This window comes from Monodon monoceros, unplaced genomic scaffold (genome assembly GCF_005190385.1).
Source record: "Monodon monoceros isolate NGI ecotype Baffin Bay Population unplaced genomic scaffold, NGI_Narwhal_1 Super_Scaffold_4, whole genome shotgun sequence".
Classification (NCBI taxonomy): Eukaryota; Metazoa; Chordata; class Mammalia; order Artiodactyla; family Monodontidae; genus Monodon; species Monodon monoceros.
In genome coordinates, this window is record NW_021703781.1 from 53,721,574 (window position 1) to 53,738,430 (window position 16,857).

The 16,857-nt window shown below is 46.8% G+C and overlaps 1 protein-coding gene across 4 annotated transcripts in view; it reads left to right on the forward strand.

The window, feature by feature from the left end:
• CNNM1 (cyclin and CBS domain divalent metal cation transport mediator 1) overlaps nt 1–16,857 on the forward strand; it is a 49,197-nt gene that overhangs the window by 20,589 nt on the left and 11,751 nt on the right. For 2 of the 4 annotated variants that reach the window (XM_029201027.1, XM_029201029.1), the window contains exons 3-8: nt 394–534; nt 3,140–3,309; nt 4,920–5,019; nt 5,371–5,418; nt 8,845–8,907; nt 16,437–16,600. In XM_029201027.1, the coding sequence (XP_029056860.1) occupies nt 394–534; nt 3,140–3,309; nt 4,920–5,019; nt 5,371–5,418; nt 8,845–8,907; nt 16,437–16,600 (686 nt within the window). The remainder of the gene's footprint in view (nt 1–393; nt 535–3,139; nt 3,310–4,919; nt 5,020–5,370; nt 5,419–8,844; nt 8,908–16,436; nt 16,601–16,857) is intronic. The other 2 variants (XM_029201028.1, XM_029201030.1) reach the window with 1 other exon arrangement.

Consider the following 16,857-nt stretch of genomic DNA (forward strand, 5'->3'; position numbering starts at 1 on the left):
AGATAAGCAGAAAAATTATGATTAATCACTAACCTTATTGTATAGATTAAAACACACGAACACTCTGATGCTTAGAGAGCTTGCACAGCTCGTAAACAGGGAGGCCAGCCCTAGAAGCCTGAACTTGGGAGCCCCAGGCTGGCCTTCCCCTTTTCCACTGTTCACCACTTCAGTGCAAGTAACACTGAGACATGGCAGCAGCTCCCACCTTCTATCCCTTATCCACATCCTTCCAGTCTCTGGGAAAGAGATGTTGCGATGCCACCTACAGTTGACACTTTCCAGAAATCCCTGTGGTCCCAAAGGAGCTCTCTGTCTCAGGTGGCTATGGTGAAACCTCCAAAAACCATTAGCGATTCTGAGATAGCTGCAATGTGTCCCCTGTCCCGACAGCCGACAATCGGAAAAAGCAGAGGGTCCCACACAGGGAGAGGAAGCGGCACGACTTCTCCTTGTTTAAGCTTTCTGACTCGGAGATGAGGGTGAAGATCTCTCCACAGCTTCTGCTGGCCACGCACCGCTTCATGGCCACAGGTATGATGACTCTGCCCGCCCGCATCTCCACCGCAGGCAGGCAAGGCAGCTCTGGAGGGTGGGACCCAGGCACCAATCACTTTTAATACCTTACGACCTAATTCCAATTCTGGGACTGAGAACCAGGAGAGGAGGTCATCTTAGGTGGGGCGACAGGACTCCGCATACTGTCATTTTCAGCCTCAGGCCTGATCTTCTAGGTGGGGAAGTGAGCATAATGCTACTCTGCTTTTCTCTCTTCTACTCGAAAAAAGGGCTGAGGAATTCACCGCTGCACTTTCCCTTCCTCCACCTGCTTCAAGGCAGGAGTTGGTGGGCCCCAGAGGGTTCATCAGGGAGGGACAGGCGATGTCCTGTGCAGCCACAAAGGCCCTGGGGCCCAGACCCTCCAGGGGCCATGTAGGCCTGTGAGCTACGAGTTCTTCAAATACAGATGTGGATTGTGAATACTGGAATCTTTAGAAAGAAAAAAAAAAAAGAGAGGATCCAAAGATAAACTTCTTCTTGTGAAGAAAGTAAAGTTTGTCTTTGAACCGTCTAACATTCTCACCCATGCCTAATTAATGTGCTGACCTAGAATGATCACACACATTACTAAGTTCAATATGTAATTAATCTAACATGTATTTATTGAGTATATAATGAGTGCTAGTACTGTTCCAGTTACTAAAAAGTAGAAAATTTTAAATTGGAGCTTCTAAGAGAGTTACAGATGTAGAAAATAAACTTGATTACCAGGAGGTAAGAGTGGGGAGGGATAAATTGGAAGATTGAGATTGACACATACACACTACTATATATGAAATAGATAACTAATAAGGACCTGCTGTACAGCACAGGGAACTCTACTCAATACTCTGTAATGGCCTACATGGGAAAAGAATCCAAAACAGGGTAGATAGATGTATATGTATAACAGATTTGCTTTGCTGTACTGCAGAAAGTAACACAACATTGTAAATCAATATACTCCACTAAAAATTTTTTAAAAGTTCAGGTCATAAAGAAAATCAATAAATCAATAAATCAATACATAAATAAATTGGAGCTTCTTTAGGGTTTTCAACATGTTATCTAGTTCTAAATACAGATTTCTTTTAATTACTGGCTGTCTGATTTCCTAGAACAAAACAGCTGTATCTGTTAGTATAATGATATACCATATAGTGTAGTATAACATAGCAATATGAATAATAATATCTATTAATATGTAAATATGATAGTGATGCTTCTCATTATTGAGAACTTCCCACTTAAATAATTAACTGTTCCTGTTAACTTGAAATTTCATTTCATTCAACAGATACACGTCATACAAATAAGTCAGATTAAATTTTCTGTATTTCATTTGATTGTAGCATTAAAACTTTTTTAGCCATGTTTACATGGCTTACTTATCCACGTCCAACTCAGTAGTTGCGGCATGTGGGCTCAGTAGTTGTCGCACATGGGCTCTAGAGCACAGGCTCAGTAGTTGTGGCGCACAGGCTTAGTTGCTCATGGCATGTGGTATCTTCCCGGACCAGGGCTCGAGCCCGTGTCCCCTTCATTGGCAGGCGGATTCTTAGCCACTGTGCCACTAGGGAAGTCCCTCTTGTTGCTTTTTGAACAACTTTATTGAGGTATAATTGATATACAAAAAAACGGTACATATTTAATGTATACAACTTGATGAGCTTGGAGATAAGCATACACCAGGAAACCATCATCGTAATCTATGCCATAAACATATCCATCACTTCCAAGAGCTTCCTCCCACCCTCTTTATTTGTTATTATTATTTTTGCATGTGTGTGTTAACATAAGACCTACTGTCCGGGCTTCCCTGGTGGCGCAGTGGTTGAGAGTCCCCCTGCCGATGCAGGAGACACGGGCTCGTGACCCGGTCCGGGAAGATCCCACATGCCGCGGAGCGGCTGGGCCCGTGAGCCATGGCCGCTGAGCCTGCACATCCGGAGCCTGTGCTCCGCAACGGGAGAGGCCACAACAGTGAGAGGCCCGCGTACCGCAAAAAAAAAAAAAAACAAGATCTACTGTCTTAGCAAATTTTTAAGTATACAGGATAGTATTGCTCTTAGGCTCTCTAGGCTGAGCAGTAGATCTCTAGGATTTATTCATCTGGCATAACCAGAACTCTGTACCCTTTGACTAATACCTCCCCATTACCTCCTTCCCCCAGCCCATTCTCTCTGCTTCTATGAATTTTACTATTTTTGATTCATCATATAAATGGTATCAAGTAGTATTTGTGCCTGTGCCTGGCTTATGTCACTTAGCATAACATCCTCCAGGTTCCTCCATGTTGTCACAAATGGCAGGATTTTCTTCTTTTTTAAGTTTATGTGCAGCTTTAAATAAAGTCAAGGAGAAAAATAATAACAAAACTGACATTGCCAAAATGGTGACCTGTTTCTCCTGAGGTGCCAGTTGCAGGGACACACATCCCCAGAGGGCCTGAGACACACACGTGGGCTTAAGACCCCCACCCACCCAAGGGAACTGCAGGAATCCTGCTAGCTTGGTGCCTGAGAGCATGAATGGCCCTGGCTGTGCCCATCCTGACTCCTCCCAGCTGCCAATCCTTCTGCCTCCCGGTCTCCCCTAGAAGTGGAGCCGTTTAAGTCTGTGTACCTCTCGGAGAAGATCCTGCTGCGGCTCCTGAAACATCCCAACGTGATCCAGGAGCTGAAGTGTGATGAGAAGAACAAGAAGGCCCCGGAACACTACCTGTACCAGCGCAACCGCCCTGTGGACTACTTTGTGCTACTTCTGCAGGTGAGTGGGAAAGCCATGGACCCCCCCCCCAAGGGCAAGACAGGACCTCTCTAGACTGGAGAGGAACGGCCATGCCTCCTCTGTGCCAGGTTCCAAGGCTCGGCTGGCTGCCCTGGGAGCAAGGCCAGTTGGTGTGGGTGTTTGTCCGCGACGCTCAGAGGGGACAGGTGTGACTGGCTGGCGTCCTGGAGTGCTGGGATCTTGATGGCATTTAATCTGACATCAGCGATGTTTGTGGTGGGATGCAGTGGGTACCTCCCAGCAGAGGGGTTCTGCCGCTGAATTTCTGAACCTGCTGCCCTACAGAATCCCTAACACCTCCTTGTCTCTGCTTGGCCATGCCCGGGAATGCAACTGTGCACTGCCTCCCAAACTTCAGGCACTTCTTGTTTCAGGCCCTTCTCTCTGTTGAGCTGAAATCTCACCATCTCTGATTTCCACCCACTGGTCCTTGCTCTGCACAGAACACATCCGCTCTCTCTAGCACACTTCAGCCTTTGCAGTCCCTTAATCTTCTCCTCCTTCAGAAGACTGGGAAGGGAGCAAACGAGCAAATGAAAGAGGGGCAGCATCTTCCCGGTACTCACAGGAGTACAGTCACCCTTTGCCCTGGGTGCCTGGAAAGGCCTGTAAATAAGCGTCAGGCATGGTTCCAGCACTAGGTAGTGCTGCTGTCCTGGCCTGGCTCCACCATTAACTCCGTCCCTATTCCCTGTCTCTTTCCAACAGAATCTGGTGAACCCTAAATACAGTGATTGTCTTAAAATCTTCATTAAACTCACATGGACTTAGAAAGGGCCTCTCTGTTACCGTTCCCCTGCAGCCTGTCTGCTCGGACTCGGTAGTGTGCCTCACACCCATCCTTCCAGATAGCCTCAGTAAAATGCCCTCTCTTCTCCAGAAATGGAGTTACACTCTTTACTGTTGGAAATGGAGAAGTGTCCTGTTACATCGTTTATATAACACAAGGAACACATAGAGTCTTATGCCTAATATAAACTTAACCATTTTCAAATAAATCTTGGAGGCGTAAAATGTAGTGGCAAGAGTGTAGGTTCAGAAATTGGAAAGATCTAGCTTTAAAGTCTAACTAACCATGACCGAGCTATTTAACCTCTCTGAGCCTCAGAAATGATTCATCTATAAACTGGGGATAAAAATAGTACAGGCTTCATAGGGTGTGGGCGGATCCATGCAGTGGATTTCAGGCCCATAGACGCACACTATATGCACAAGCTTCTCACAGAATCAGGCTTTATCTCAGCCAGACTTAGAGATGGTTTAGTCTCAGACTACACCTGTGGGCCAGTTTACAGGGTTCTGGGCTAGCTGGTGCCCGGACCCGCATCATGGAAGAGCCATTACAGTCTGCAAGGAAAGCTTGGATGTACATGACAGGATGCTGCTTTATGAACTAAGCAAGTAATTTACTGCCAAGGCCTTCTGAAGTTGGAGTTGCTGTTTCTGAAACGTATCCAGACAGAATTCACATTTCCCTGTGATAAGATTTTAAGTCCACTTACTATCCAAGCAGAAGTGCTTAGGGTCGTAATCACTAGTAGATCTGGAAGTGCTGTCCACACCCTTAGTACACTTCCTTCTTTCTCCAGGGTAAAGTGGAGGTGGAGGTTGGTAAGGAAGGCCTTCGCTTCGAGAACGGAGCCTTCACCTACTATGGTGTCCCAGCCATCATGACCACTGCTTGCTCAGGTATTCCAGTTTCCAAGCCATAGCTTATTGGGGAAGCAGTGGGACAGTGGAGAAAATGCATCTGGGTTCAAGTTGTGACTCCCGTTATGGACCCTGAACAAGCCTTTTACCTTCCCAGGCTTTAGATGTGGAAGTACATGGTAGACTGTAACATTACCCAGTGTTAGGGATGGATAGTGGTAATTTTCAATATGACAAGACAAGTTTATTTTACTTTTTACACTTCCACCTGATTGCCCTGTTTTTACAGGGTTGATTGGTGCTGTGGGTGGGGTGGAAGAGGGAGAATTCCTTTAAGAAGGTGTGTTTTCTGAATTGCCTCTGAAACACACTGCATCCTTCTGTCCTTAGATAACGATGTGCGGAAGGTTGGAAGTCTGGCTGGATCCTCTGTCCTTCGTATGTATCTCTCAAACCCCTCCCTCATCCTCCCTGCTGTGGTCCCGCCTCAGCCCACTCTGGGGACCTGGACCGAGCACTCTCAGCCTGGGCTAGGGCTAACACAAATGCTGGCAGCCTCTTTGTATGCTCTGCCAGGAACACTGCTTTCTGCCAGGTACCCACGGACCACAGGGGGCTTAGTTTCTGCGTGTCTGGAATGTTTTCTGCTGCTTCTCTGCTCAAGTGCAAATGACGAATGACGGGGGAGGGAGGTTGTGAGGGGAGGCACCTTTTATTGTCACCTGCCAGGGAATGCAGGCAGGTGGTTTGTGTGCTCTGCTGGAGGTTCAGCCTTTCCTTCGCTGCTGTGATAATTCACCCACTGTCCTTTACTTGCAAACCCTAATACGCTATTATTGTGTCTGTGGCGGTTAGTAAGAAGTGACTGCAAGATCTTAGGATGTAAGTCCCAGGCTGGTGCGTATGTTGCTTATCTGCTTCTCTTTCCTCGTTTACCACATCTCAGCTGGTGGAGAAGTGTCTGCAGCTGGCCGTGCATGCTGGTGGGGGCTGGCACGGGGCTGCTGGCGGGTGTCTTCTGCGCCTTCTGTGCTCTACCTTCTCTCTGTTTCCTGCATAAGTTATTGCACTTGTGCTTAGAGAGCATGGCATTTATTGTGATATAAGTGTGATCCAGAAAGCATTATTTCTCTAGATTTATCTTTGATTCACCGGTCTGAATTTTGCATTGCTTTCAGCTCTTAGTGTTTATGGTGGCCATTTTAATGCCAAAGGGGTGTTTTTTCTCATCATAAGAAAGATTTTACATAGTGCTTTTTACTGGGATTTATCAGAGGGACCCAAAGCTTGATATCACAATCCGTGGCACATGAAAAGTAGATACCATTTTAACACAGAGAAACTAAAGAAATGACTTGCTCCAAATCACCCAGCAGGTTGGTGATTTACCTAGATGCATTCCGGTGTCCTGACTAGTTCACACAGCACAATGAAATAGAGATTTTAAATCCATCATGTTCCAGAATGTAATTTCTATGTGGAAATATTGGAACAATTTGCAGTGTAACTTCACATCCTAGCCCAGCAGATGTCTGAAATGAAGTTGAAGTAGCTGCCCACACCCAAGGGGTGGTCCAAGATGAGTTGAAGGAGAGCTGTAAAATAAAACATCCTCGTACATTATTATACTTATATAAACCAACAAATCTCAATTAAGGTTGATGAAGGAAGTGTCAGTTCTCAGAACAAGAAATCTAGATGGGAGAGGGATGGTCTACAGGACCTGGTAAACCTTGGTTCTCTAAAGGAGATTTCCACCATCCATCACACTGGGGATTGCTCATGGTAGAGTAACTCCTGGGATATGAAATGTTACCTAGACATGTTGGCCTTATTCTGGCTCTTCCATAAGACCAAAAGATGTGGGAACTCTAGGGGAAAAGAGCTACCTAAAGCTCCCAAGCCCATCTGATTTAGATGACTTTCTTTCTTTTAAAAAAAGTTTTTTAAGTAGTAAGAAGATGTCATCTGGTTTCCTCCTTTCCTTCCTTCCTGTCTCTAGTTCTTTCTATCAAAATCCTTCCATTTTATATGTGAGACACAGTAAATTTGCAACATTAATCTCTCCTTCAAAACTGGTTAACTAAAAAGAAATATTAACCTCTCTTTCCCTCCCCACACTTCTGAGCATCTTTATCAATCTTCAGGAGGAAAAAGAAATTAAATTAGCCTGTAGGGGTATGGAGACATTTTCCATCCTCCCCCCCAAGCCCTCCTTACCTAATACAGCAAAGCGTGAAGAACTCCAAAGACCACCACCCCACCACCTGCCCCCCCTTGTTCCAGGTCCACTCTCAGCCCAGGTCCAGCCACCCAGCATCTTTCACTAGCCAAGGACCTCACGTGTAGGTTGAGGAAGAGCTTAAGCTGAGCCACAAGGCAGTAAACTCTTGTAGGGTCTCAGTCTACCAAACTACCCCTGTCCTTGATGCCAGCCTAGAGCTTTGTCAGCCTTGAGGGTAATAAAGGAGACAATGAGTTTGCCAGAACACTGGCCCTGTGACCGATGCCTCACAGTTGAACTCGAGGTTACAAGTAAGTCCCTCTGGTTTTCCTGTGCAGGGCAAAGGGAGCGCAGTCAGCACTATCTCCTTTGTCTTGGTTCTGATTGCCAGGGAACCCAGGAGGACCGTGGTGAGCCTGGCACTCTGGAGGAACGGGGCCTGAGCTCAGCGTGACCAGAACAGATGCCCACGGTGGTGTGCAATTGGAGAGAGAACAAGTCTCCTATCTGCTTGGCTGGGTATACATGTAATTTGTGGCCCAGAAGTGCTAGGATTCTTCTTGAGACAATGGGGTTTCTTATTCCAGTGTGTCTCGTGACACTAGGGGCCTGTTAAAATATTCTTTGACAAAGAATATGATTATTTGACAAAGCAAATGATTATCAAGTAGGTATAAGGCTTTCCCCTCCCCACTCCTTTGTACTATTGGATAATTTCAGGCAAGTCATCGGGCTCAGCTGCTAAGACTATGGAAGCCACCTATTTCAGTGTGCTGTCACCTGCACTCTGACTTCATTTAGCTCCTTGGAAGAGACTCTGGGAATGACCAGATAAGAGAGGTGAAAACAGGTTCCTATGCAGAAACACTACTTGATCAGGGTCAAGGTCGGGAAAGGACTGGAGTATTGCTACACCCTCCACCCCACCCAGGCCCCAAGCGATAGCCAGCACCATTTCAGACTCTGTGGGGAAAGAGAGAGAAGGAAAAGGGGATAGGAAGAGAGGTGGTTTGGAGCACTTGTACTTGCAAAGAAATGACTGATTTAGTTTATCAAGTCGATTTACATCAAGATTGCGAGAAATGCTGCCCTTCCTGTGTCCCAAGGCTCTAGCCACGCACAGTTTCTCCCCCAGCACTGTGACCACAGAGGGAGCTCCTAGGAGTCTGAGGCAGGAGACAGCTTCCTCGAAGATGCCCCTAGTAGGAGCATGCACTTGCTTTCACCCCTCCCACAGGTGAGCTGGAGACCTGAGGCAGCTGGGAGAGCCCGGCGGGAATACAGTGCTGGGCTCCCAGCACATTTGCTGGCTCCAAAAGGCGCCTCAGACAGAACACTGCCCACACACACTCCCTGCTGGGGCACTGCCTGTTCTTGTCATTGGCGGGTCTGATCCCCTCAGAAATTATTGTGCATCTTTTTGGAAGACCTTCAGCAAAGTCTATTTTATTTTCTTCTTTCTGGAGAGTGACTTTGTGAGAGGATGCAATTTTCATGTTTCCAGAGGCAAGATTCACTTTGGCAGAGAAATGTGATGTTGTGAAGATCCGGGAACAGACTGTCTCACACGCTTTGCTCTTTGTCTCTCTCCTTTTATGTTTATCTTCCCTTACGCAACTCACAAATCCTTGACTCTTTAGTGCCCGTCTCTGTGTCTCGTACCTTCGTCTTCAGCAGAGGGGACTCTCTGGCAGGCTCCCCAGGTAAACATGCATGGGGTCTCGATCTCCATAGATCCATGGGGTTTGCAAGAGGCCTTTGGTCTCTGTCACTGTCCCACATGAAAACTAGTCTCTCCCAGCTAGTCTCTCCCAGGACCAAGGCACAGCACGTTGCACGGCTAACACTCACTTGTACTCACTGACCAGGCATTGCTGGTTCAATGGTGTCACGTGTGAACTTAGCCCCGAAGGATATATCTGTGTACGTAGATGGAGAAATGGTGGGGTGAGGAATGGTGTGAATTTTTCCTTATCATTTGTCTGACTGCAGAATGGAGGGATAAGGGGTGCAGCAGAAGAAAAATACGAAGAAACAATGAAAGACTATGCTTTATTCCTATTTTTCCTCCATCTTTTCTTCTACGTGGTCTCTGCCTTTAGCTAACCCACTAACCCCTCCTTATCTTTCTAGTAATGTTACTGTGTAGTGACCGTATTCCCTCTAGCTCTGCTCATACAAAGGATGCTATATGTAAAGTTTTCAAAACAACTTTTCATCAGGCTTAACCTCTCTTGTTAATTAAATAAAAGTTACTGGATTTTTTTTTTAATCAGGTAAAGTAGCTCCTCACAGAGCCACACAGTAACTCAAGGATTGAGTAGAATGTAATAAATCTGAACAATCAGTTAAGTGTTTATATTGTTTTCATCCCTAGACGTTGCTCTCTTAGGGTCATGGAGCAAGTAATGACCAAACTAAGAATTTGTTTGTTAAGTTACCTTGAAGTTAAAGCACAGCCCAATTTCCCATACCCTCTACATCTGTCTCCCTTATCCCAATGCTTTGGCGATGATTCTGAGGCCCCACCGTAGTCTCAGGCATCAAGAATCCAGTTATGTTTCACTGTCTGTATTGTAGACCCTCAACATTCAAAAGGCTCTGTTCTGGGACCTCAAACCCCCAAATTTGCAACTTCAGAACTACTTATGTTGATTTCTACTTTCTCACAAATCACATTTTCCCATCAAAAACCATCTGGTTCCCATGTTTATCTGGACGAGACGACTTAATCACCTTCTCAAATTTCACCAAAGTTTTCTCTCTTACTTAGTAGAGGTTTTCCACCAAGAAATAAATTTTTTTCTTGCTTTGTGAGAGCTCATGCCTTCATGATGACTACAGGGGTACTGTCAATGGGAGATGCCAGTCTGGTACCCTCCCCAGCTAAGTGGTCACCCCCACATGCCCATAAAATTAGAAATGACCACATCATGGACCTTCAAGATCCTTCCAATGTGAGGAATCTTGGTGAATGAAGAACGTGCTAGGAAGCTTCAGCAGAAAGGAAAGATGGACATTTTTAAAAGATTTTCAACGAAAAGGATCAAAGCATTAAAAAAAAAAAAGAAGAATGACAGCATGAGAGCAGGAGTTATTTTTTTTTTAATTAACCCTTAGTTAACCAGACAACCTAGTTAATTATAACTTCCTACTTATGAAGGTTAGCTCTAGTTCATCGGTATTTATTATGAAAATTAAGGTGACTCATTTCTGCTGTGCAGTCCCCCTATAGGAGGTACTGAGTCTTCCGATCCAACTCTGGCTGGTGCCATGTGCTCCTGAGAGCTCTTTTAACCTTCCCCCCACTTTTCCATGACTGTGTGTGTTCAACCCAATAGGAAGCAGGGGAGGGCAGGGCCAGCTTATTCCCACCCTTGGTTTAACTCTGCAGAGTGGGGCAGTGATGGGCACAGCAGGAGAAAATGAGAGATGGGAACGTTCTGCTTCTCCTTCGGCTCTTTTCTTCCCACCATCTTCTGTCTCACCTCTTTCTGTAGCCAACAGCCAAGCTTTCATATGGACCGGGTGACATCCCCAGGACCTACAATTTGGTATTTCCCAGTAGCTCTTGCTTCTGTTCCATATCAGCAGAAGAAGCCTTAGTCATTGGATTTTTATGGAAAGCAGTTCTGGGCACACTCTGGTCCCATACTTGATTTATGATCCAGATACATTAATTTACGTATATTATGTCTTACCCCCATCTTAGATAAACCCTGGAAGTTAGGAGTTATTGCTGGGCAACAATAGGTAAGGAAGCAGCTCTGAGAAATTAAGCCGTTGGGTCACTGTCAAAGGTGTAGTAAGAAGGTAGAGGGATGCGGACTGGTGTCCAAGTCTCTGAGGTCCTGTTCTAGGCCGGGACCTTGCTGCCCTTCTGAACGTGGGCGTGTTGTGCCCTCTAGAGGGCTGTGACTTGTTTGCATTTTGAAAACAGCTGTGCTAATGAACTAAGGTGCTCCCTCTGGGTTGAGGCCGGTGGTCCCTACACCAAATATTGCCACCATTACCCATAGGCAGTTTCCTTCTATTTGAGCCTTATTTGAAATAAGGAGAGCAGAGTGGTGTGTGGATTACCTCCAGAGTGTGGTGTAATTAGCCAGATTTGCAGGTGCTTTCATTTAAAAACAAAGCTGCTGAGAGTACACGGCCCCACTGCAGATCTCCCCAGATGCATCCCTTTTTTCTTCTCCCAGTGGTGGAGATGATTCCAAGTTCCCCATGGCAGTCCTTCCACAAAAGCACAAAGGCAGGAGAGAGGTCCCAAGCAAGGGTCCTTTTACAATGCCCAGTTGTCCATCTGTGATGTACTCTGAGATCAGTGAGGTTAGATCTTCCCCAGAATATAAAGGGAGTACCTAAAAATAATCTTTTTACTTTGTGAAATGTGGTAAGTGGAAGTATTCCTTTGGGTCGGCTCTTGCATAGTAAACATTTGGGAACCATTAAAGCTCCATGTAACGTGAGTGAGTTCATCTGGACTCCTAACTTGGGCTGATTTGCAGGGTTCACATTGTAGCTTTGACAGAGAGCTTTTGGCATTTGGTTGTCTGATGTTGAATATTACCCCAGAATGATGAATTTTAATAATCCTAGTTTGTAATCCTGTAAGCCTATGTAATTAAATTCCCCCATCCAGTTTAGAGAACACAGATGCCCCGTGGCACAGTGACAATGACCAGAGTGAGCTATTCCTCCCCATCCCTCACTGATGCTTTGAAAGATGTAAGCGAGCAGCTGGTGAGCCCTACCTCCTCTCAGATCCCCAGACTGAAAAGGGGAGTGGGATGTTCTTCTGTGTCGTGGGTCCTGCCCCTGTGATAGAGTTGCGAAAGCTCTCCAGACACAGGTGTCATGAGTAAAGCAGAACTGTGCATAGGTTTTCAGGGCCCCTGCCCATCAGTGCAGAATGAGGGGAGATTCCATCCAGTCCTAATTGCAGTTTAAAATCCTCTTCCTCCCCTTCTCCCACCCCGACCCAATTTTACCCCGGTGTCTTCTCCACCCAACCTCAGTAACTCCAACTTGCCATCCAGGACAGATATCTCTTGCAGACTGACCATGTGAAGTCTGCAGGAATGAGGTCTGCCACACTTCTCCACAGCACTTGGGGGTCTAGAGCAGGAAACCCTGCCCTCCGCCAGGGTTGCCCTCCTGCCAGTCTCTCCAGGGCCAGCTTGAGGGTATGATGTAAGAGCACGAGTGGGCAAGGGATATGTCGGAAGCTTGGCCTGGGCCCTGTTGAGGGGTCCTGTGGTCAGTTTCATGCTCATCTGTCGCCTCTTAGACCTCTTTGCACTGTGCTTAGGGTTCTCCTTCTCTCTTCACTCCCCCAAGCTGTGCCTCTGTGCTCTTAGGAAATGCCAGGGGGAATTATACAACTTGAAGTAGTTTGCCATGCTGCTGGGACACTCGTCTGTTACTGATTTCTTCTCTTTTTTTTTTATTAAGAGTATTTCCATTTCCCTTGCTCAGGAACCTCTTGAGTGTCTGTGCACAGTTACCAGAATGCCGAGTCATCAGCATCCTACCTGTTGAGGAATGTAAGGCTCTGGGACACAAAAGCATTGATCTTGCACAACACTCAGATGAGCTGGGACTTTCTTTGTCATGAAATGAGGATTCCTTTGTCATTTAAAAATTGCTTTTATATACCCGACCTTTGTAAGACAGCTGTATCTTCTGGTGTTGGGAATCCTTTGGGATTTTATGAATAAAGCTTCCATAGCATTGTTTTTACTTTAAAAAAGACATGTTTTTCCTCCCAGCACAACAGTGATGTCACTTGTGTTTGACATGTGGGTCCTTGTGAGTGACAGCAGGGTGACATGCTTGTGCTGGGTGCCAGTGAAGATGAGAGCTTTGGGGAGATCAGGGATGAAGCTGTTTCCTCTGTTTCCAACAGGGAGTAGAAGTGATTCAGGCAGAAGTTGTTTAGTAGATACAATAGGGTTGTGGTTCCCTATCAGCCTCCCTGACCCTATCTTGAATTATGACATAAGGGATGAGGATGTAGAACAGCAGATGTGGGGTATGTGAAGCACATGTCCCACCAGGCAAGGTGGAGGATTATCAAGGAGCAATGGTCATTCCTCAGGGTAAATGAAACCACAAACGCCTGCCCACACTCTCTTTTCATTCCAAACTGAGTTGAAGATAAAACCCACCAGATCAAGGTGTGATTTCCAGACTCTGCTCACACCAAAGAAGCTGCACTCCTGCAGGACTGCCTGCCCCCCTTTTCCACAACCAACAGCCCTGAGGAAATACCACCGACTTACTTAGTCAGTCACCGCCTCAGAACAGCCACAGTGGGCCTAGGCAAGCCAGACCTCATAGGTTTGTTTTCAAGGGATCAGGACCAGACGTGAAATGGGTATTTCTCTGCCCAGTGTTACTGCTGTTTACAGTCACCTTGGTGCTTCACTCTGTTCTCCATGGCACCATCACTGTCCCTCTTGGTCCCTGGTCACTCTGGTGTCACCCAGCGGATAAGTAGGAGACCTGACTCCAGGACCCCCCGTTTCACATGCTCTTATTAAACAGACAGACAGACAGACAGAAGGTCTTGATGCTCGCTGCGGCCTCTTCCTCAAGTTATGGGCCAAGGCCTGAGGCTTCTTGGTGCCCCTGGATTCTCACTGCACACTATTTAACACTCCAGTGCATTTCTGGAGTGTTCTTCTACCCACCCCTCACTTCAAGAAGTCAGCTTCCCTAAAATGACTTAGGTTGCAGGGGGAAAGCCTTCTGATTCCAGGGTGATTGAGAGCCCTGAAACCTTTTTAAAACAAAATTTAGATTCTAAATAAAAACTCCTTCAGGGATTCTTAGGTGCTGATTTGTTCATTCTGTACATTTTTATTGAGTGCCTACTCTGGGCCAGGCACTGTGCTAGGTACCGGATGTACAACAATGACCAGAAAAGACAAGGTCTTTGCCCTCATAGAATTTATCATTGAACTGAGTAGACATTACAAATAAATACAAACATGTAATTAAGTAAAACTTGTGAAAAGTGCTTTAAAGAGATGAACAGGGGACAGTGATAGAGGAAAATAGGGGTAATCTTCTTAGGGTGGCCAGACCGGGTCTTCAGAGAAGGCGGTGTTTCAGCTGAGACCTAATGACTGAGAAGTGAGAGCAGGGGTGGGAATGGTGCTAAAATGGGGGGAGGGGGAGCAGGGGAAATGGCATCTGCTGAGGTGGGTATGCTTACATGGTTGAGGATCCCCAAGGTGGCCAGTAAGCTAGAGTAGAACAAGCAGGCGAGAAGAGGGAGCCCCAAGATGAGATCAGACAGGAAAGCAGGGCTCAAGTCATAGGGGGTTTAGGGGTCACAGCAAGGAGTATGGATTTTATTGAGATTCAACAGGAAGCTGATTTGTGTTTTTAAAATGTGCTTTTGACAGCTGAGGTGAGAACAGATTATGAGATTATAACTGGGGAGACCAGACTGTGGTCCAGGCGAGGGTGATGGTAACTGGGACTTGAGTGGAGACAGAGGTAGGGGCAGATGAGTTTATTATGTTGGGGAAGTGGAGACTTGATGTGGGGCTGACAGATTGGCAGGAGTCACGGGAGACTCCCAGGTTTCTGGTTTAAGTAACAGCATGTATGTGAATGACACTTACTGAGAAGGAGAAAACTGGAGGTGGAACCCTTAATTCTATAATCTGATCAAGGCAGTGATTATTCTGGCTCTAATGAGAAAATGATTCAACCTATGGTCATTTTAGTCTTTCCACTACTACATGGTTTGCCAGACAACAATAACAGCCTGGCAGCTAAACGCATCGACAGACCTTCAGAAGTCACTCCAAATAGATGCTAATCATTTTGATGGATGGCAGCATTACCTTAAGAGACAGAATTAAATTCCCAAGGTTCTTCCCTGAAAGAACCAAGGAGCAGAATCTCTGAGGAATCAGACTCTTCATTGGAGCCCCTGAACTGACTCTGTGTGAGGAGAGGCTGACAGCCTCCCATTTCTCTTTTTTGGGCAAGAAATGAAGAGTGGCGACAGTTGGGAAGCAGAGGGGTGGGAGGGGCTTTGCGGTCTCTCATTCAGGGTTATTCTGTGGTGGAGATAATGCTAGGGTCACCTTAAGAACCTCTCTTCTCTTCTGTTGATCCTGGGAGGGTAGTTCACACAGTCCATTTTGAAACCAAGTGATGTGGTCTTAATTGAACTTTCCCAAGAAGTGGTTCTTGAAAATGGAAAAAGAAGCCGGCTCTGAACATTTAAGAGACCTTTGACAGAAGGCCTGGAGGGTTATTCCAGCCTCCGGCCTTTGAGCCTAGAAAGAGCCCTTCCCTAGACCCACCCTTTAGGGGGCCTCTCTTTGGCCCTCCTCAGCTCCACACCTCTCTGTGGGGTGAGTAGTTAACAGAGCCAAAGGGATGTACCACCCAGAGCTGTGTTCTTCCTTCTAGACCACGTTTCAGGTATGGAATTCCCCACCCAAACAGCTCTGGGAGACTGGGCCAGAAAGCCCTAGGGCAGAGCTGGTTCTCCCTCTACAGCCCATTTTCCAGCACAAAACTCTTAAGGAGCCTCATCTGGCCTGCTAGGTTTTTCAGAAGTTATATTTGTCAAAGACAAGGATAGAACGTATTTTAACAGTTTATTGACGTGATTTAAATATCTATCCACATGGTTTATGGGCCTCCCCTTGTCCCCGGCCCTGCCAGTGTTGGGGCCTGCGTCATCCCCTCTGAAATGCCTCACCGTGGTGAGGGCTGCTTACCTGTGCTGCAACAGGTGTTTTTTAGGGCAAACCTAAGGCCTCAGCCTTCCTAAAAGAAGGTTTGTGAATGGAGTTTATATAAAAGAACTCACCCCAATAGAGGGTCTCATGGTCTGGGGTAGCAACCCACACTCATAGAAGGGTCCTCATCTCCTGCACGTACCCCAGAACCGAGAAAGGCAGCGGCGCACCCAGCTTCCCGCTGCTAGAGGTCGTGGGGAGCAGGAACCTGAGCTGAGTGGGGCCACGAGGCCTTAGGCGTTTGCTCCTCATAAATGGAGCAGCCGGGCATTTTCCTGGGCTCTGACGGGAGGGGAGAGGGCCCAGTCTGCCACCCGGTGTTGCCATCACCTAAACATACTGCGAGACCTCGGTAAACGACACCCCTTTCTCTCTCTCCCTCTTTCTGTTCCCCTCTCCTTCCTCCCCACCCCTCCCTCCTTGCCTTTCCTCCCTCTCGGCTCTCTCACCCTCTGCAGTAAACCGGTCCCCTTCCCGCTGCAGCGGGTTGAACCGCTCCGAGTCTCCGAGCCGTGAGCGCAGCGACTTTGGGGGAAGCAACACCCAGCTGTGCAGTAGCAGCAACAACCTCTACACACCCGACTACTCAGTCCACATCCTCAGCGACGTGCAGTTTGTGAAGGTAGCTCCGCAGGGAGGGCTGTCCCCTCACTCCCAGCCAGCAGCATCCTGTTCCCCCTGTTCCAAGATAATGCTGCGTGGCAATTGCTCCCTGGCTTTCTAAAGGCCCTGGTTTCGGTTAGCTTTATTCTGTTCATTATTTGTCACCGTTATTGTCCCTTTGTTCGTTTGAACCATGATTGTTCATTAAGATCTCCTGATCCCCATTTTTCATTGTGGAGAAACTGAGGCACGAAGCGATAGGGAATTAGCTTGCCT